Raw genomic sequence first — 21,938 nt, 5'->3', positions numbered from 1 at the left:
CCTTGTCCACTAATTTAGTTATCTTATCAGAGAAAGATATCAGGTTAGTCTGGCAAACTCTTCCTTTGGTAAACCAATGTTACATTTTATCTCGTTTTCAATATAGCTCTGTATGTTTAATTATTCTTTTCTTCAAAAATTGTTCTAACCAACCACTGTATGCTACTGAGGTCAGACAGCAGTTACCTAGATAATTCTTTTCCTTTTCTTGAATGTGGATACTTCACTTGCTATTTTTCATTCAAGTGTTACCTCTCCAGCATGATTCAACTGATTCCCTACACTGGATGTGTAATCTCGTGTGTCTGTTCTTTCAGCCTTTTAGACTGGCGATTGTTCTGGTCCCCTGCCTTGGCTCTTACCAGTGACAGAGATGTGTTTTGGTCATGTGTTGTGAGACAAATGTGCCCTCCTCCTCATTAACCACTATACAGTGTTCCCATGTTTGATGTTATTATTTATATTGTGTACTGAGATGAAATTTGAATTTAAATTTGGGGCTGTTGCTTTATTTTCAATTTGAACTTAAGCCTTATTACATCTTTGCATTACTTTTTTTCCTTGTTCTTCTTTTACTTATGTCTAGTGAGTCTTGTGCCATTTTTAAGTGTAAATTCAGCTTGGATTTTGGCAGTTCTCACTTTCTCCCTCTAACTTAGACTTCAAGATGTAGCTTTTTTTGCTTGTCATTCCTCTTTTCTATTCTCTGTAGGTTTTTCTGCATGCTCTTGCTATCCTTTCTGAGGTGATTATTCACTGAGTTAAGTCTGGAGCCTTATCCTACAATGTTTTTTCAGTGGTTCAGGATGCAAATTATAGGCAGTTTTTGCATCTCTGATTTAAATAAATTTGAGTCTTTTCCAAATTCCAGTCCTTCGTCTTTTTAGTTCAGCTGCCTTAACTCATTAGCTCCCTAAATTTTTGAAATGTTTTTAAAAATCGTAACATACAGGCTTTAGGAAGGCTCATCAAGACCAGTTTCTCTCAACAGATACACAGTACGGGAAGATCCATAAATACCTCTTTTGTGAGCATCTGCATACTACAGGCCTAAACACATTTCTCAATGCATTATATAAACATTGTAAAATACCCAAAATTACTTCTTTAATTTGTAAAATTCCTAGCTGATCCTAGAAAGCAGAGCACATACTGTTCTACTGTCCAAAGTAATAAAATTTTAGTGATCTCTGCCAGTCTGACCTTGGGGAATTTCCCACATGATTTGAAATCTTGCAATTGGTTGTTCTTGAGTGTTTGAGCAAGACACAGCAGTCAAGTGCCCTTAATGTATGTATGGACTGATATTTTTGTATTTGTTTTTACTTGCATTTATTTGAAATCTTTGAGTCAGCTTGTTTTGCATAGGCAGCTATCCTATAGTACTCTTGCAAATTTGTGAATCTGCATAAAAATAATTTGTTGTTGATTCAATGACTTTTTGATAAAGAAATAATTTAGTTATCACATCTAAGAAAATCTAGGTCTTGCCAATATTTAAAACATTTATTCTGAGATCTATAGCTACAAAGTTTGTCTCCTGCAGCTCCTGGCAGTCCTAATCTCTAATGCTATTTGAGAGATTTCTATCCAAATACAATCCTGTATGTCCCATTTGTATTAGTGTAAACCCTATTTTTATAATTTTTCCCTTAGATGATTTTGACCGAAGCTGAGTTATCTTCATCTGTGTTAACTCATATTTCTTTACATTATTCATAGCTGGAATATAGGCACTGAAAGTGTTGTCTCTCAGACTTGCGCTCTCATAGATTGCACTGCTATAATATCTAAACTTACAGTCTTTCACCAGAAGTTCACAAGAAGTCCCTGTTTCTTTTCTTGTGGCCAGAATTCTTGAATCAGTATACCGACAGAGTAAATATTTCCCTTTGACCTGTTTGAGTTTCCTATATAAGTCAAATACAATCCTAACTGTGATCATTACTTTCAAGGATAGTACTTTCTGCTGTTTACAGCTTTTGTTTTACTCTTTTGTTATTCTCTGTTTCGGTAAAAGACAAATGTTTCATAACTTTTTTCTCCCAATTTCTTATTTTAAAGTGCTCACTAACTATGCTAGACTTGACTGTGAACAGTAGTGTCACATGCTCAAATGATGTCTTTTTGTTGAGAGAAGTGAGTTTCCTGTAATGAAAGCCTTGCAATGACTAAACTATCCCAAACCGTCTAAACAAAGTTAATCAATAAATCATCTGTCAATCAACACAATGATATTATGCCTTCGTCTTCCTTCTCTTGAAAAGGTAAAGCCCAATGAATCACAGATTTTCCACTGAAAGTTCCATTAAATATTTGTTTCTTTGAACATTTTCTTCTGGCTGGTGTAGTTGTCTGTGAGTCATTTCTGTAGAAGTATGGCTGTGTCATTTGTCTCAATATGAAGGACACGAAGTAGTTTCCCACACTTTCGTCTGGATCTGTGACTTGGAAGTTGCATATTGAATGACAAGAATAAAAAAGTATTGTACTGCTGCTAACTCTTTGTCCTGTGTACTGCATGGGGTAAAGAGTCCTTTGAGAAAAAGATTATGAAATCATATAACTAGATGCTGCATTCAAGGGAGCTGAATTGCTTAGGCAACTTTAATTCTTTTATCTCCTAACATTTAAGTGCTTCAGCTTACTGTCTGTTGTGAGAACCCTATCTATATGCCTCCACTCATAGTGTGCATGTATTCATACATGTGCAAGCATGATATATTTTGCCTTTTTTCTGTTACCTGCATACAGTTCTATATGAAATGTGCTGGTAATCAGGAATTGATTCCTACAACTGTAAATTCTTGATCTGCTCACATATTATTTCCAGACTCAGCAAAATCATCTGTGCTCTCTGCAAAAATGCAGTGGTCCTCTTGTACCTGACATGTTACAGAATAGGGACTTCAGCAGTAATGTTTAAAATATCATATGGACACCAGGCCTTTATTCTAAAATTATTCCTACAGGGATTGTAGTTGAGTTACAGAAACCTATAAACAGAAGTTAAGAAAAAAACAATTAAATCGTGTCTTTGATTTTGCTGCAGCACAATGATTCATAACCTCTGTCTTGTGAATAGAGTTATAGTCCATGCTGTTAAAAATAGATTTCATGTATTTTTCGTTGTGTTTTCTTCCTCTACATTCTTTGTTTCACAAATGCTTCAAGTTTAATATTTAGGAGAGCATGCTCTTAGTTGATTCTAAATTGATTCCTTTACATAACTCGAAATAATTTAAGTAGTATGTTGCAGTTTCTGTGGGACCCCATTTGGGGTACATGCAGCAGCATGCAGCACAATAAAAGGTTCTTTCAGCAAATGTTTAGGAAAATACTTTCCAAGAGATCTGCACAAGATTAGAATTACTGAGTGTTCTCCTCTTTGGCTTCCTGTTTTGGAACTAAATGCCTTCGGGACACTTGGAATATCTCAGTTTTGAAAAGCAAGAGCAATTTAACCAATTAAATACTCCATCCTCTTAGATATGATTTCAGTCAGTTGTAAATAGAGTCAAATATACAAAGTAGTCCCTGAGATACCTTAATCGAGTTTGAATGAATAAATTAACTCCAGTAGCCGTAGAGTAGCTTTTGAGGGAAGTTGGAGGAGATAAAATGTGGCGAACAGTCAAAGCTACATTCTAGCTCTTTCTGTGCACGTCTACAATTACTAGTGGGTTTTTTTACTTCTGGTACCCTGTGTTTCCGATCCCATGGGATAATGACTGAATCACTTTCTGATAAAGCTGAAGAAAATTGGGACCATTGAGGCTCTCACAGGTTGTGCCCTCTGAATGCAAGAGTCGCTTGCAAAGGTTTGCATAGCATGGGGTCACTCCCCTGGCACCTGCGGTGCTTCTCTGTGCCCGGTCAGTGGCTCGTGCCCAGCAGAGCAGGAGCACTGTCACCGGCAGTGCCCGACAGTGGGGTTGTGAAGTACTTGTCTGAGAGAGCAGAAAAGTGCCCTCAGATTTCCCTAAGTGGAAGGCGGAATTGAACCCGAATCTTCCTCAGACTGGGCAAACGCACCATCCAGGGATAGCAGGCAAAGATACTGTCTCTCCTTTTCCTCCTCAAGTTTTCTGTTGCCACCCAAAAAAAACCCCTGAAACAATCTCTATATATTTTTTAAAACGTATTAATGACCTAAAGTATTTTACACAGATTAGCTATAAAATTTGAAGGAAAGTTTAGCTATGCCTGTGGTATGATTGTGTATGGAACAATGTCCTCAAGTTCCTCCACCTACTACTGAGCGATTAGTTCAACTAAGAAAAGTTGTTCATGAAATGAACATAAATTCACACATTTAATGGTTCACAGGTTATCTGAATTTTAGTAAAAATCTGATTTATGTAAAACAGTCATAGCAACACTGTTAGGAACTTGGCCAAGTGTCCCTGTGTACAGTGTGTACCATTTCTTGATTTTTGTAGTCCTTCAGCTACATTGCTGTTGGTTGGTCATTGGATTCATATAGCATATTTCACCAGTGCAGGTGTTTTCAACTACATACTGCAGCTGGACTATTTAAATGTTCCTAATTCCCTAATGGGTTTTCTAGTCAAATAAAACAAAATTTGCCTGAAGATGGAGACTGTTTGAAAGCTCATTCCAGTTAGGAACATTGTAAATAATTCATACAGATTTTCTACTTGGCTTTAAAGAACTGTAAAGCAAATGCCTATTTTTGGAGCATAGTAGGCTTCAAGGTGCAGTTGTACTGAGTTGTGTAAAACTGTTGACGGTATATTATTATAGTTGAGATTCTTTTCTACTTAGATATGTACTTTCTTTATTTGCTTGTAGAAGTCTGCTGAGTGTTATTCAGCCACAGTAATAAAGTATAGCTGTCCTTATTGTTAGATGATGCCTTAACAGTCTATTTTTAATTGTGAGAACGCACTGCATTATGTCTTCTCATTTGAATTTTGTGAATTTCAGCTACATTTTGTCAAACTACAATTACTTCCTTGTAAAGACTGCTAGCAGCTAAATGTGCATTGAGATCTATTATGTACTTCATTCCTGGAAATTAATAGTGTCACGTAATATAGCAAGGCAGTTTTACTTTGAGATCACATTAATAAAAGAAGTCATTCAGTATTTTCTTTCCATCTACTATAAATGTCTCCAAGTATACATTTGGGACAGTTGTGATCAATGGTACTTGATAACATTATCTTTATTAATAGTTAGAATATATGGAGTATTTCATTTGAAAATAAGCTGAAAGTCTTTCGACCAGTCCAAATCTGAATTCAGATCTTTTTATTTTTTATATTAGAGTGATTGAAGAGTAGGAACTAAGTACATCTGTATTACACTGTATATTAATAAAATAAACAGTTTTAAGAGCAAGCAAAAGCTAAACTCTTTTGACTTGTTCCATGGAAAAAAGCATGGATTTTCCCTGTAGGAAATTTTCCTTATAGGAAATAGTTTTAGGGCCTTAGTAGGAATGGAAAAAAAGTACACTTTGTGCATTTCTTTTAGATAGTTGAAATTTGAAAAATATATACTAATCATCTCTCTATTCAGTTTTAATGGAGAAAAAACAGGATTGACTGAATTACGTGAAGAACTGTAGGAATTCATTCGAGTGACAAACAGTAGTCTAGTAGAGAAAATTCTTATACCTGTCTTCTCCAAAAAGAAAAAAATTGCTGGATCCTGATATGTGAATATTTTTTATATAACAAATCCAGAAAAAAATCAGACTTTTTTTGAGAATTTACAAGTAAATTCATCATTATTTTGAATTATTGTAAAAATTTTTGAATTAAGATAATTTTGGATTTAAAATGGATCATTATATTTTAATTTTATCTCCCCACTGTCTTAATAAGAGAATAATATATGTGCTTCAGTCTTGATATATAGTTAATTTAATTGGAGCTCCCATATTCGAATAAGTTAGTTGTAATTAAGCTACATTGTTAATGATTATTGTTTCTAATCGTTGTGATTATATAATATAGGCTATGGACAAGCTTAGATTAGCATCTCAGGTAACTTATAAATCGCATCATTTTGGCAGAGATTAACTTACTCAGATGCTTTCCTCTTTTTGCTGCTAAGTAGCATGCAACTACTATACGGATTGCAGTTAGTGGTATGAAGGAAGATGCTAATCACTGGTAGTTTGACTGGTGCGATTGTCACTGGGCCAGGGACACTGCATTTCTGTTACAATATGCTAGCGGGGCATCAGTACTGACAAAGCCTCCCTGAAACACTTGCCCCTATCCCAGTGCAGCTGCCAGGCACATAGCATAGCACAAGACTTTAGAATTGCACCATCCCTGTTATCCCTTCAGCTGCTTTTAATTGTGACCTTTAACTTTAAATTTCTTCTTTTAATAATGCCGGATTTTATGATGTTTGATCATTTCCGTATATAACTTTTTCACTTGAATTACTTCTAAACACTGTCAGTCTTAGCATCATTTCCATATAGTTTCCCATCTGAGAAATTAATGAGGATTTAAGTTTGTCTTCTGTAAGGGGTTGTAGGAATTTGCCGTCAGTCTCCCTAATGAATTGAGTGTGGCCAAAACTGGGTTGCTGCTGAGATTCTCAATGCAGAAGTAATAATCCTTGTTCTAAAAAGATAAAATTGACCTACAATACAGCTAAGCTATTACCTTTGTATTATAATTTAGCAATTATTTTTCTTTTTGCATATTATAAAGCATAGAGTCTAAGAAGCACTCAGGTCTGAAAAAGCAATAATCTCATTTAGTAGTAATTAGCCATGTAACAGTAACTTTTTGCAATTTGTAAAAATGCAAGGTAGTGATAAAAGCAGTGGGAAAATATTACACTTTGGTTTATGTTTGAAGGAAGTTCAGTGATAGAAAATTTTGCTTATAATCTGTTTTTTCTTTTTTTACTTCTATCACTGTGTCAAACTAACTGTGAAACAATGTATAGTTATACCTATTTCATTTGTTTTTTGTGAACCTTAAATAACTGTGTGCACCTCTGTATAAATGCATTGTTTGTTCTCATACAGCAACACTGTGGAGAACTGGCATGATTTGCAAGTATTATTTATAAAGTAGCGTGAATGAAATTCCAAAACTTACTATTAAATATGATGTTCTTGTTGACATCCTAGAACAGAACAGTTCACATATCTAAATCACTTGAGGTTGTATCCACCAAAGAACATGGATATCCCTGGCAGCTCTGCCCAAAACTTAGACCCACAGTACACTTTCTCGCCTGCCAGCTTAGCCTGGGATATGGCTGGGGGCCCTAGGAGCCTAAATGCCTGTTTGGTCGTGCCATGGACTTGCAGTGTCTGTCTTGCCGCTGAGGTCAGATCTAACAAGGGTTCTGAGAACACAAGTGTCAGAACGTGCTCTGCAAGAGATGCCCAGAGGACATGACAGTTGTCCTGTATTGCCCCATAGCATAAGGGAAGTTATGGGCAATCCTGATTTCAGTTTTTCCCTTTGGCAGAGGGGCTTGAAGCTGCTTTAGTAGAATGCCTTACTCATGGGGCTTTAAGGTATTCTGGAATGTCACTCTTATTTTCTCCTGTTCAAGTTGTTCTACATTAGATGAAACAATTAAGTACATATTGGATGAGATGGAGGAAAAGACTGTGATTCTTTGGCCTAATGTTCAGAGTAGTCACCTGAGAGGAGAGACTGGAGTTCCTTCCCCTGCATCCATAAAAGTATTGTATACATATACAGAGTGGTTTATGTACCTTATCTATCCTGGATGAATTTTCTTACAAATAGGCTCGTGGCAAGGAAGAAGAGAACCTCCACCTCTAATTGCTTCTTGCCTCACCATGCCTCCTTAGTAAGGACAACTGCTATAAATACCTAATTGCAAGGAAGAATTACGACAATGAATATTAGCTGGAGACAGTGGAAGTACAAGTGAGGTTGCTCAGGTCTTTTGAAAGGCATATAGCTTAGGATGTGCGCTTCTTTTTGGAATTCCACATTGTCCAGGTTAGTCGGTGCCTCTCTTGGCAGATGAGCTTTGTCAGTGCTGTTTTTTTCATTCCTTGCTCACTTTCCCAGCTCTGCTAAGTGTTAGCTGTAGAGTCCACCAGAAGAGGTTTTCTAATGTTCTGTATATCAGTGCTTAAGTCCTGCTCAAAATGGAGTCTTGTACTTACTACATTACAAAAAGGATAAGAAAATGTTTCTTTTGGTGGAGGGATGAAACCACCAAATTCTGCATTTTAAATGCAACAACACAGGAAGAATGAAGAGTGATTTTGAAAGAATTCTTCTCTTTTATACGAATAACAAATTCACAACTGTTCTGTTTTCATGGTCCATTGCTTCTTTCGCTTGAACAGATTTTGCTTTCACTTGTGATAACAGTTCTAAAGCAATCAAAAGACAAATCTAATTTCCAGCCATTAGAAATGATTGTTAATGCATGAGAGACTACTACAATTTTGTATGCTGCATCTTTTTGGATTGGAAGTCCCGGTTTTGGGCTTTCGGTGTGCTTTGAGTGACAAAAGGCTGTGTTTTTTGTTTACTAACCTGTATTTTTCTGGGAAAAAAATAATCGTTCTAATAATGACTAGATTCTTTAACAATGTCATAATCAGAGTGCTGACTGCAGTTAAAAGATTTTCCTTTGGGAAATGAAATATGTAAGGAATCCGTGTGCCCATAGGAATCCATTGCCTCTTTACCTTACCTCACTTTTGAACTGTTCCCTTTGTGGCTTAATAATTTTTCAAGAAAACCGTAGTGAAGGTTCTTTGGACTTAGAGTTTAGTAACATCACTGATTGATTTAAGGACCTTTTCTTTTTTTGGTTATTGAAGGGCAGTATTTAACCAGGTTCTTCACCTGGCTAGTTAAACTTGAAGAAATTTAAGAGAGATAGTAGGGAGGATTTTCTATCCACATGCAGAAGATAAAACTTTCAGATAGCTCTGTTCTCCTTCAGATCTCTCTTGTTATCCTCATCTTGCCTCATCAGTAACTACTGATAGCCACCCTGGAAAACACATGGAGATTGTTGTATTCCCCATATATACTTAAGATGAAAGAGCAATTTAGTAATGTTCATACAGAGTTTTGAAACTGGTAGTAAAGACATTTGTATACCATTTATCTTATATTTAAATTATTCAGGAAGATGTCCACACTTTTATGCATTTTTACAGGCCATGATACAGTGCAGTGAGTTTGATTACAGCCTATAAATTTTAGCTTAGTATGAATATTTAATAGTGAAAGCAAAATACTGACAATCACTTAATGCAAACTGAAATTCTCTCACTATATTAAAATAAAAAACATGCTAGTATGGTTTTGAGATTCTTGCAAGTCTTGTTTTTTTCCTCAGGATGTTTATTTTTGTGAGGAAATTTTTCTTAAATTTCTATAGGCCTCCTTGCAATTTTCAAATAATAGTTCAATTGAGAACTAGAATCCAAGCATTTGGCTTCTTTGCAATCCAACCTTCACTCCATTCACCAGGCTACTATCTCCGGCCATCACCCAGTTTGTCTTGACTACCCAAAGTGGTTGTTGAGGGCGTGAAGTGGACTGTGGCCAGGAGGTCTGATTCTCCTCTCAAGCTGGGGTTACTTCACTGACTGCTGTGATTTTACACTGGGTTTTCAGTGTAGTAGGGCAAGGGAGACTCCAATCCAGAGATCTAAGGCCTGTGAAAGGGTGGGGGAGGACTTGAGCTCCTGCATTAGAGGGACCAAAACCAACTGCAAAATGACCTGCAGAGACTAGAACAGTGGGGGCTGCAGGCAAAAAAGTGAGACGCAGTCCAAATAAATGTGGAGAACACCCAAGAGGAAGAATAAAGAGCACAGATACAATCTCACCACGCTGCCGCACCCACCACATTAAGCTCTGTTTTAATTCTATCTGATGAACACTGTCCTGCCATTCATTTTTCATGTTCAGATCTCTGTATTTGCCAAAGGGAAAGTGTTGAATTGGGAGGGAAACTGCTCCCTGAAAGCTCTTGTGTTTCACACGGTAGCTCACAGTCATTTTTGAAAAAAGAGGACCACCACACAGGAGAAACAGGTAAAGAAGTACAAGCATGGGACATTTGTTTTCAGGTTTAGATGTTAAAATGGAATTAAGTGTAAATATATTCTAAGCAGTGAAATCAAATTTGCTTACCAGTCTGGGTTGTCTCCCCTTTTTTCCCCTCTTATGACTAAACTAGCAGTACCAGTAACTGCCTGCGTCAGCGTCACCTTTCCTCTCTTCCCTGCTTGCAGACCAATCCTGCCATGCTCGTGCAGGAGAGTTTCCCATGAGGCTTGCCCGAAGCAGGGGGAAATTCAGGTCAAAGCACCAAAAAAAGAGATGAGAAACCTGGGAATTGGGAGAAAGGCAACAGTGACTTGATATCCAGGAGCAATGTGTCTGCCCTTGGTCAAAACACTTCTTTTCCCCTTTTCCCTGCAAAGACATTAGGGCCTGCTTCTGCATTTCAAAGGGAATTTGGGCTGAGTAAGGAACCTTGGTGCAGCTGGCCTCTCTGTGGGTGAGGTGGAGGGAGGGAAATGTTTGGCGTCAGCAGAGAAAAATCCCCTTTTATCAGGTAGTTCTGTCTTCTTCCCAGCTTACGCTGTCTGTCACTGCCCTGGCGCTTTCCTTTCCTCGGGAGCCTTCTCTCCAGAAGCAACCTGCCTTAATCCACACCTCGCTGCAGCTGTTCAGCCTGTCGAACACAGTTTCAGCTAAAGAGTAGTGAGACAATCTGCCTCTCTCCAGCTATCAAATTCACTTGTTACCAATGTTTTCTAACTTGTCTTCTTCATCAGAAGGAATAAAAATACTAACTTTTGATAAGAGTACAAATATGTTGTTCTGCCTTCAGAATGACATGCAATGTAATTTCTTATCTATTGATTTAAATAATTCAGCATTTTAAAAGGAACAAATCAACTCATTTAGTTTAGGGGATACTTAAATGTTGAGAACAACTTTACATCAGTTAAAATTAGTGATAATTCATTTATGAAGGAACTAATATAATTAATTAGATGGTAGCTGTGTATCTCTTTTATAATACATACATTGCTGTGGGTATAGTGCTTTTAAACATCTGCTCAGTAGTCTGGTATGATAGCACAAGAATGCTTTTACGTGAGAGTAATAGAGTAGCAGATGCTTCCTGATGACAACTTCCCAATTTGTTTAGGAAACAGTCAGTGTGTCCTGGATTTGCAGTTTTAACTTGAAGCATGGCAGCCATGTAAGCAAATTGTAATGAAGAAACAAAAAATAGAGAAATTAAATTCTTTCATATCATTTTTAAGGATTGCAATTTAGTCAAAAAACCTTCATTGTTAACATTTTAATAAATTTTTTTCTTTAGGCATGTTTATTTTATCTTAGCAAGGATCTAAACAAAATTATGAATTTGTTAACAAACCCTCTTGTTTTGTTGTGCATATATGTATGTGAATCTTTTGCAGCAGTTATGCAATCTTCCCATGCTAAAATTGATTACACTATTCTCTATTAAAATAAAATACAGTATTAGCTCAAAAGAGATAGAACAATATTATACATAAAAAGGGAAAGTAGAACAATTACATTAAAAATGTTTAAAAAGGCTATCATGACATTTATGACAAAAATAAAATTCTGTGACTTTTTTTTTGAAAAATTACATGTGTTTTTTGCATTGATGGCTTTATCAGTAATTGTGTGGAAAGGAAAGCCATTTGATTAAAGAGCAGAAAATAAACCTTGCCTTTTGAGTTGCTGTAATACTCTCTCAGGCTCCATGGCTTTATTCAGCCATATGTACATTTTTAGATATTCCAGAGATCATCCTAAAATGACTGTACTCATTTTAGTCATTGCATCAGCAAAGTTCATCTCATCAGGTAGAGAGATACCATCAAAACTTTTAGGGTCCAAAATGTACTTTCCCTACATAAATTCTCTGTGTCATATTTACAGACACTGTAAAGTACAGGATTACACATCAGTGCTGTATCTTTTTATGTAAGAAGTCTTGCCACTGCTGTTTACCAAAAAGAAAAGGGATTAGAAATGCTTTAAGAAGGATTCAGGTATCTGTCTATGTATGCAGATCACAAATACAATGCACCCACTTGTCACTAGAAGTGCAGCTGAAAAAAAGAGATCTGATTATCAGAAACTATTTTGAGTAAGCGTAGAAACTTCATAGTAGACCGAAGTCCATCTTGTTACAGAGCTGAAGAGTGTGACTTTCAAGTCTTCTTTGAGCTTTGCATTCAGCTGAATGCTTGGTTTCAGACACTGCCTAAAGTAGCACTCAAGAAGAACCGCAGGATGATGCAAAAAGAATGTGTCCACAAATACTCTGCTCTCCAGAACAGTAGTTCGCTCAGTGCAAAGCTGCTTCTTTCCTTGTCCACTGAGTTTCTTGCTATCAGACTATACAGATCTTTTGGAAAGGCCACTTCTGGATAAAACTGCCCTTTCTCTGGAAATAACAGGATGTTTTGGGAAGTAGTCTCATGCCCTTCTGGTAATGGCAGGAATTCTCAAGAGAGTTTCCTCACTGGCCATCTCAAGGAACAGTCAAATTAGAAAGACTGACTGGCTCCTTTGCTTTCCTTTTCTTAATCCAGAAAATGAAGATAGAAGTTGCTTACCAGCTGCAATCCTTGCTAACCCAGCAAGCCAAATTCTTAAGGACAGAGTTGTTCCTAGCTTAATTTATGACTTTCTGAGATAGTAGGGTATTTTTAAAGCATGTTTTCCCTAGAAGTATAGAGCTTTGAGTAAAATTATTTCTTTTCCTAAGTGTTAGGAGGTAAAAAAAGAATATGATTTCTTTTTCTTTTAGTCTGAAATCATCATCAATTAGGTATTAATTTATATTGTTACAGATTAGAGTTGTTCTTATTTTATGCTTGTATGCAGAGTAAGCAGAAGAGAGAAGTATGCATATAAATGCAGCTTTTTTGATAGAACAACAATATTTAGTACATCAGCAATAGGCAGGTAGTCTTGTTACTTCCAGGAGAATCGGAGAATGGAAGTAGCTTGGCAGGCATATTATACCATATTGTACATATTCAGTTTTATTTTAGAGCAAGGTAAGCTAGCGACTAAGCAATAATCAGGGCCGTAATATCTGATGAAACATTAATGTCTCTACCACATGATGATTTTGTTTCAGGGAGGCTGGTCGAAGGGGCTGTATAAATTTTAATCTAGGTTCAGTTCTGAATATGGACTCCTTCCCTTCCCCATCCCTACAAACTTGAAAAGCAATCTCTAGGGTTTTTTTTTCATTTCTTTTACCACCTTCTTAAGTAATTAAATAATCTGCTGCTGTTCCTTCCTTTACTATACTCCTCACTGAAGCATTGCAAATTTATCCAGTTTAAAGCAAGTTAAGTTTACTAAAGAGAAGAAATAGTATTCTCTTTTCCTCAAGAGATTTTTTTAATAGCATTAGTTCTATATTTCATGTCTGATCATAGGGACTGACATGTGGGAAGAGGAAAAGGGTTTGCTTTCTTAGTCTGTTACACATTTTTATGGGAACTGGGTAGAGTATACAGAATTTTACCTGGCCTGTAAAGTCAGATACGGCAGTCACCGTTGTCCCTTCTGGCATGTTGTCTGTAATATCCCTTCACATACAGTTTTTAAAGCTAGGTTAACACAGAGAGGATTTTCTTTAATGTTCCATTTCAGTGCTTTAGATGTGTTTCCTGATAAGCTAAAATCAAGCATTCCTGTAGCTGTCCAGAATTTCCCAGAATACTTCTGTTCTTTGAGCATCTGTGATTTTCTCGTTTAGTGTCTAAAATTGTATTTACAATAGCTAGGTCTGTAGCTTCCCACGATCTGGCCTCTCTGTTCATGATCTTCTATCCATGTGCCTCAGCAGCGTCTGGTTGTCTAATATGCTACTTTGGATGAAATCACTTTTACTTGGGCTATCAAAAAAGTTTAAAGTATTCTGTTTGTGATTACTGTTATAGTTTATCAGTTCTGTTATCTCTTCATAGATTGATTCATGGTTGAGGAATAACTAAGGTGAGTTGAGGATGAGAGATAAAAATAGAAAATAGCTTTAAATTTCTTATGTGTTAAACCAACATGACTTTGAAAGGATGTTGGGTTTTCTTTTCTGTTCAGCCTTATTCATTTTGGTCGGATGGGGAATAGTGTGCCAATATTCGCAGCTGGCAAAAGCAAACTTGTGAAATGCACACCCAGCCTGTGGGGCGTTATGGTTGCTTACTTCATGCATGTAAATTTGGGGGTTTGAAAACTGAACAAGTCCACACCCATAGTACCTTCTTGGAAAGTCTGTTGTAAAATATTTAGTCTTAATAGGTTTATGAAGTTTATGGCTCCATTTTCAGAGATGTTGAGTATCAACAGTTTCTAGAAAAGATGAAACAACGAGGTGCTTAGCACGATTTGAATACTAATTCAAAACTAATAAATTGCTAAAGATGTTGAGAGATTTACATCATGACTGGGGTGTATCTCAATGCTCTGATTAAGTTCCACCTCTTACGATTTATTTTAAATCTACACTAAACATTGCTTACGTTACATGTGAAACATACATTGAGAGGAGAAAATTGTCTCACCTTGAGAAATGTTATAGCAAAAGCAGCATTTTGCAAAAGGCCTTTAAAGGCAGAGGAATTTCTGTGAATACAGTTGATCTGTATTTTGGCAAGCAAAAACAGATGTGCTTTTAAAATAGTCTGTACTAAAGGTGATGAGGAGAGATACAGCTGTAAGCCACCTTACTATACAAATATTCTGCCATGAAGAGTTTAGAGAGATTTTTGTCTTTTTCTTTTACCTACAAAAGCAACCTGCGGTTATGAAGACCTCAGTTCTGCAAATTCTTGTACGCAATTCAGTTTGAAATTTTGGTAAGTTTGCAAGAAGTTGTTGCGAGTTTTGGACTTCAGTGTTTTTCTTGCTAGTATTAAGAAATGTCTTCAGGAATTCAAATGAATAGTGCTATGAAAGGGGTGATCCCTATTATGTCTGCTCTTTATGTTTATTAAATTAATTACAGTAGTGGTAATTAATTTCTCCTTGTTGCAAATACACAAGTTGATGGATGATTTTGTTCATGTTCGTTGTTTTAGGAATCTTTGGATGATTCTCAAGTAGATGGAGTTTGTGCAACAGCAGAAGCGATTCGCTATGAGTATCATGTCTTGTACTCCAGCAGCTACCGAGTGCCTGTGCTTTATTTTAGGGCATGCTTTTTAGGTAAGACCAGTTTTCTATTAGACAAAGAGAAGATGAAAAATATGTAGGATGTAACAGATGTTAAAAACACAGATTTCATATTAAAGTAGTGAAAAAAGGAATGGTCGTATGTAATAAGAAAATAAGAGATGAGGCTGTTCACCAGTAAATTTTCTAATACTCCAGACACTGAGTTTCAGGACCTTGGAGTAGATGATATCATCTCAGCCTGAAGGAGGCTGATCTTTGGCTCCTGGCATCTTGCCTGTGGTTGACTAAAACTGCTGGTCATTTTTCTTGTTCTTTTCTTTAAATGAATACAAAAACCCTTAAAGCTGCAGGTCTGAATTTGGCTATGAAATAAGTGGACATAATTACAGTGGCTTCAGCAGAACTGTGTCTGTTAATGTGAAGCCTGAATTTGAGCTACAAGGCTAGGGTGTAAATGTATCTTTAAAACTGTAAGCTGTTTTCTACTTAAATTTGCTGCTTAGAAAAAAATAACACCAATATGATGTTGTCTTTAGTCATTTTCTATGTATTAAAACTGGTTCTTGAAACACAAACTGATTTTCTTTCCTCCCTAGTATGTACATCTTGCTACTCATTACTGAATTGCTACAGCCACTGTGATTTCACTCACCATCCTGTCAGGAAGGAAGGAGGAACACACAGCCTCCCTCCAAGGCCACTGTTAGTGTCACTTATTTAATCAGCAAACACAGAGTGATCACACTGCAGCACTGTCTGTGCTCAGTTCCTCTCTGCCCAAAGACTGTGTACCTAAGGCTGGGGGATTGAAATCTTCAAGTCTTTGCATTCGGTCTCCTGCATGGTAGCATCAGCATCTTTTGTGTTTTGAATAATCTCTTAACTTTATCTAGATGAAGATGTCTGAATGTTGCCAGTGATATCTTTTTCTTTTTAATTAAAAAGTAGCTTAAGCTGCTTTGAATGTGTTTGGTAGATTTAATCACTCTCTGCCTTATATTGTTTAATGGTTTCTAATTTTGCAGTGCTAGCATTTTAAAAGGCACTTTAGATTTAAAATTGAAGAACAAATTCTCATAGACTCCCTGGTGAAAAGATTTTAGTCTGAGGTGCAGTTTCAGGGAATGGATAATTTGGGGTAAATTTTCAAACTGGGACATGGGGAATTGGGGACATTGCTCTGCCTTTACCACCAACAGAACACTCATTTACACACATCATGCTGTAAATTTATTTCTGGGATTATTACAGGCATTTACAAATGTGTGGTATTTTGCATTTAAACTTACTGTGCAGACAGAAGGATAAAGAAAGTTTTGCTGTAAGAGGCAGATTAACCTATTTGTGGTACTGAAAAATGTCATTGTCTTGGGTTTAGCTGAATTAACAGTACACTGTCTCTACACAAGAGGATGGAGATGCTGCAGGTAGAGGAAATAGGACACTATTTCTACTGTACTGTACTTTCATATAATTAGTATTCACCATAAGCAGTTAATCACCAGAGAAGAGCTCCCAGAGACAAAACAAGTTGTTTAGCTTGTCAGCATCAGGGAATCGGAGGTGTTGAAACATGACTCCTTATAGCTGGAAGTGGATATTACAGAAGCTAGTGGATGATCTAATGCATAATCTTAGTATTGTGTGCCAACAGCTCCCCTCACAGTACAAAACTGTAATTGTTCCTACAAGTGTAATTATGTTTTAAAACATTTCTTGGGAACCTTTCACAATGGAAAACAAGGATTTTTTTTTAATATATTTCCTATAATCACCTGGGTTCTCTTCAACATTTAACATTCTCTGACTCTCAAAGAGAGAAGGATACAAAATGCTGGCAATAAGTACTTTTCCAAGAAGGTATTCAGGTAGTATTCTTTCATTTTAATTCTAGATAGTCTACTTTTGCAAATGAAAAATTCTGTCATCACTGCAAATTATTTACCTAGTGTCTGTGCAGTGCTATTTGAAGATCCCAGCATGAGGTTTTCAGGAACATACAGATCACGATCACTCGCAATCACTTGAGACATCTGAGCAAAGAATATTTTGTCTTGCCTTGGATCTAATATGAAGAAGACTGGGTAATGCCGTGAGATTTTTGTCTTTTCGTTAGAAGTTACTGTTGTCTTCCTGTGATAACTCCCTCACCTGTTTCTTGGATGTCTAGCAATATTCATGGCATCCTTATCTGAAATAGTTGGGGAAAAATCTTCCTCTGAGACCTACATCAGTTTCACAGTCTAAATTCCTACTTTTGTTTTTAGCTTAATTTAACAGAATCGGTTCTCTCCAACCTTCTTGTAAGCTGTTCATGGTTTCCCTTGAATCCTGTGCGTATTGCTCCTCATGCTAATTAAGAGCACACTGGGAGAGGTGAAGGTGAGCTATAATCCTTCGCGTGTTTCCACAGCCCTGCCCTGTCTTGTCTTCCCCAGCAGCAGGACACAGAGTTTGAATTCTAAACTCTGCTTCCTCTCTGGCGCTACGTTACGTGGCCACTACACCTCGAGGCCAGCCTAGGAAATAATAATTCTTCTGTTCAACCTGACTAAATAGTTTTGCACGTTTTGCAGTATTCACTTCCTCACTTTGTATGTTATAATAGCAACTGGTGCTGGCCTGTCCAAATCTGCAGTCTTCCAAATAGACTGTTCTAGAACAATTAAAACCTTCTTCCCTCGCGTGGTATTTGAGTCCAGTTTTCACAGACTATTTTGTATCTGGCAGTCTCTTCTAGAAAAAAGGCTTCCAAAATAGTTGCTGTGGAGTTTTTCCTGTGGTCTGCTCCTGCATGAGCATTATAGGCATCTTTAGAAGCCTGCATCAGTGAGGACATACAGGTTTCCCTCCCCTCTGCTAGTGGTGTGCTCAAACATTACAGATCACTCCTTCTTGCAAGAAGGCAGTTGTATAGTGTCCGTATCCCTGCTCCTTTCTAACCTGGATGAAATAACTTCTTTTCTGGAATTCATCTTTAAACTTCTTTTCTTTCAGAGGAATTTTGATATATAAGGTAGCGCAAAGTAAAGGTTTGAAATTTGAATTGCAATATAAGGTAGTGCGAAGTAAAGGTTTGAAATTTGAATTGCAATAGAACTAAAACATTTAAAATGACATCTAAACTTTTTGGTAGTCTCTGGAGACTGGTTGACAGGGAAGACCTTGTTCTATGCAAGGAAAAATACTTTAGCTAAAATAATGATTAAATATGATGCCTCTGTCTGAAAAAATGTTTGGGATCATTATAGGATACAAGAAGATATTTTTAGAGCACATAATACATGTAAAAGACATTTTTCAGTAACTCATGATATTTCTCATAAGCATATATTCCTAAGGGGGAACTCACTGTAGTCCCGGTCCCAGGAGCTCAAGACCGTGGTCTTCGGTATCTCAGAGTCTCAGAGCAGGTCTAACTTCTCCAAAGTCAGTCTCATGTGTGGCTTGCTTTTCAGTAATGGGAGACCCTTCTTTCTTTCTCTGGCTCCTGAGATTACCAAATAGGTAGTTGAAGAAATGCACGAACCCCTGCTGAGATCTGATGTCAGCAATTAGCCTTCTTAGAGACAGATGGTATAGGCAATTAGCCTTCCCCTTAGATGCTGGCATCAGCCAGATGGGCTGGGCTAGGTCCAGTAAGCTTTCTTTAATCAGTAGAGTAATTTTCCCCTTTTCTTAGCCTTTAAGATGTCAAGGAACTTTGGTCTTTTTTGAACCATCATCAGCTAAAGCCATCTAGTCCAACACCCCTTGCAGTGACAGTGAACGGGCAGCAGCACAACCATAAGTCGACATGGGTGTCATCCAGGAAGCATCCTGCATGTCAAGAAAAGAATAGTTTAACTGCACCACTTCCTCTTTTTCCTACAAAGGTAGAGGAAGAATCATGAGTGCTGGCTAAACATGAAAGAAAGAGCAGGACTAGTGGGAGTCACTAAAGATGGCAGCCTCACTGCCCTAGAACAGAAAGAAGGAATAGGATTTTTGAGCTGACCTGCAGTAGTCTAGCTCTGCGATATATAGGTCCCTGCCAGTTAAAGCCATGCTAAAAAGTAGTTGGAGAAAGCCCAGGGTAATGTAACTTCCTCCAATCCTGAAGGAATGACTTTCTGCCTCTATTCATAACAGTACTGGGCCTGACTGATGCACTTTTCCAGAAATCAGACTTGCTCTCTGAACTTAAAAGCATGTAACCATTATCTCCTTTCTGAGAAAAAGTAGCTACTCTCAAGACCATGACACTATCTATAACTGTCCCATGTTAACTGGTTTTATCATGGCTTCAGACATAAAAATTTGAATAATTTGTATCATCAAATACTCTCCTAAGCTTTAAAGGGTGTTTTTTCTTGTGTGGCAATGGTTTCTTAAGAGTAGAAAATACTAGTATTTCTTTGGAAAGTATGCCAGAATGAATCCTCAAATGGATTTGTGGACCTTTTCACCAAAAGTCTCAAAAGTCCTTTTTTAAGGTTTGGATAGTAAAAGAAACTTGGTACTGGCTGTAATCTAAGTGGAGGTCAAACTGTGCAATAATGTGGGGGAAAAAAAAAGCCAAACCCACAAACTTTAATTAGAAATCTAATAAATTATTAAAACCTATCAGTAAACAACAAGAAAATATAATACAGCAGCTTGGGAAGCCTGCAGTGAAGTTCTGTGAAAATCTAGTTGAAATTTGTACGCCTGGAGAATTTCTGCTATCTACAGAAATGAAGGTGCCAAGTCAGTTGGGACTGTGCAACTCATATGTAGTCTTAATGCCATGCATCGCTGCTGTGACAGGGCACTCAGCCATCGTCTTATTAACTATTTCTTATTCATGGTGGTATAAATGAGTTAACTCCAAGTGGAGTATCAAGACGCTTTTCGCAGAATATGTATATTCAAGAAAGTTTAAATAATGAAAATCTGAGTCTCTGATAGAAAGACCATTGTCCCTCTTGCCTGACTATTGAGGCAGATGACCTGATTGATTCAAGCCCACACAGGGAGCTTGAGATGGAACTGATACTTAGGAGTTCTTGACTCCCATCCTTTGGCTCATTTCTCTTTAAAAAAAAAAAAAAAGTTATTTCCCAGGCTTTTTTGGCCTTTTTTTGCTCGATGGATGTCAAGTATTGCATCAGAGTCTGCATTTTGTAGAGGCTGAGTTAGTAGTGAGCTGAGGAGGTGTCATGTGCCAGTTTTGTGGCTTTAGAGGCATGGAATTTCAGACAGAGGTACAGTAAATCAGGCATGACCTACAAGCAGTTATTGCTGAGTGGCATACAATTCATTTTACTGTATGTGGCAATCTGTAAATTAGTTCATGGGCTGAATTATGCAAAACATACATATAACCTCAAATTTGCACTTATGTTAACACACCTGTTCCCAGCTATACCCAGCATAAGACATGGAGCTGCAAACATCTCAGCAGCTGTGTCATTGTGGGTGGGTGATAGGTAAATATATTGTTGGGTGAATCTGAAGCCTGCACCTTCCCTTTCTGCCACTTGTCTTTGCTTGATGCTGCTTTTGCCTTCTTTTTCTGGCTGTGCTGTTTGAGTTCAACTCCATCACTGGAAGCAATGAGACAAGAAGAAGAGAGGCTGCTTGGCTCAGCAGGAGCACAGTGGCCCCTTGTTGCTAGCAGCAACAATTACAGACTACTGTGTCAGCTCAGCTGGATATTTGAGGTCTCAGTGGGCTGCAAGAATGTGTAAGAGGGCTGCTAAACACATGAATGCTGGCAGCCCTGAGAAAAGGGGGCCTCAAAATGCCCAAAGAATATAGAAGTGTGTTTTGTGCAAAGCTGGGAGCTTGTGAATTTCTTAGGGTGTATAAAATGTCTTCAGTTATATCATCCTAAACAGATGCAGATGACCTAATTCACACAAACCAATGAGTTTTAAAACCTAAAACACACCTCCAGCCAGACTACCTGAAATATATTTCCTTTATCAGCCATCCTTATCTTCTGACAGTGAAACAAGAACAAAACCAGAACAGACTAAAAAAACTCCACACTTTTCTCTTTCTTCCCCAGATGCTTTGTAGCATGCTAATCCTTCCATGAGCCCTTTGGACCGCAGTTGTTTTATTTTTTATTTTATTTTTTTAAAGAGAAAAACTACCAGAGTTTCAGGTCTTTATGTCATAGAAGAGGATGGGGAAACTGCCCATCCATCCCCTCTCTTTTTTGCAAGGATCTTGCAGTTCCCAGCCGTATAGCTGACCCTCATGTCCATTTTAAGTATTGGTCACTTATTCTTCCCTGCTGCAGCTGTCCTTACATCTTCCAGGAAACTGAGCTGGTCAGTTGAACAAGAATTTGCAGGAACACAATGCTTGGGAGCATGTATGACACCTTACTCAGTTTTAAAAAACAGATGACTTTAAACTGATTTTAAGTTTAGTGAAGTATTTTGAAAATAGTGCAGAAAATTCAAATCTTAAGGAAATTTAAATCCAAACACATTTCAATATAGAAGTACTTAATCCGAGTGCCTGGATCACTTTTATTTTTTCCTAAGTGAAACTTTGCAATTACTGTATATTAACAGTTGAAGTATTTTACTGACTGTGATCTCACTGCGATGCAAAAGCATTTCCATGCTTTGAGTTTGGATTTATTTCTGCTTTCTCTGAAATGAAAGTAAATTTATACTAAGATATGATGGAAGATGTACTGTTTTTCATACATGAAGTAATAAAATCCATGAGGTAAAGACAAAACTC

The 21,938-nt window shown here is 37.3% G+C and overlaps 1 protein-coding gene across 6 annotated transcripts in view; it reads left to right on the top strand.

Annotated features, from left to right (window-relative positions):
* The window catches only part of LOC112983656 (ubiquitin-like-conjugating enzyme ATG10), an 82,399-nt gene that overhangs the window by 38,480 nt on the left and 21,981 nt on the right, over window positions 1–21,938 (top strand). For all 6 annotated transcript variants that reach the window (XM_026100909.2, XM_064499956.1, XM_064499957.1 and 3 more), the window contains exon 4: window positions 15,116–15,242. In XM_026100909.2, the coding sequence (XP_025956694.1) occupies window positions 15,116–15,242 (127 nt within the window). The remainder of the gene's footprint in view (window positions 1–15,115; window positions 15,243–21,938) is intronic.

This window comes from Dromaius novaehollandiae, chromosome W (genome assembly GCF_036370855.1).
Source record: "Dromaius novaehollandiae isolate bDroNov1 chromosome W, bDroNov1.hap1, whole genome shotgun sequence".
NCBI classification, from domain to species: Eukaryota; Metazoa; Chordata; class Aves; order Casuariiformes; family Dromaiidae; genus Dromaius; species Dromaius novaehollandiae.
Note: the sequence above shows the minus strand (reverse complement) of the source record. Positions and strands in the feature narration are given on the sequence as shown.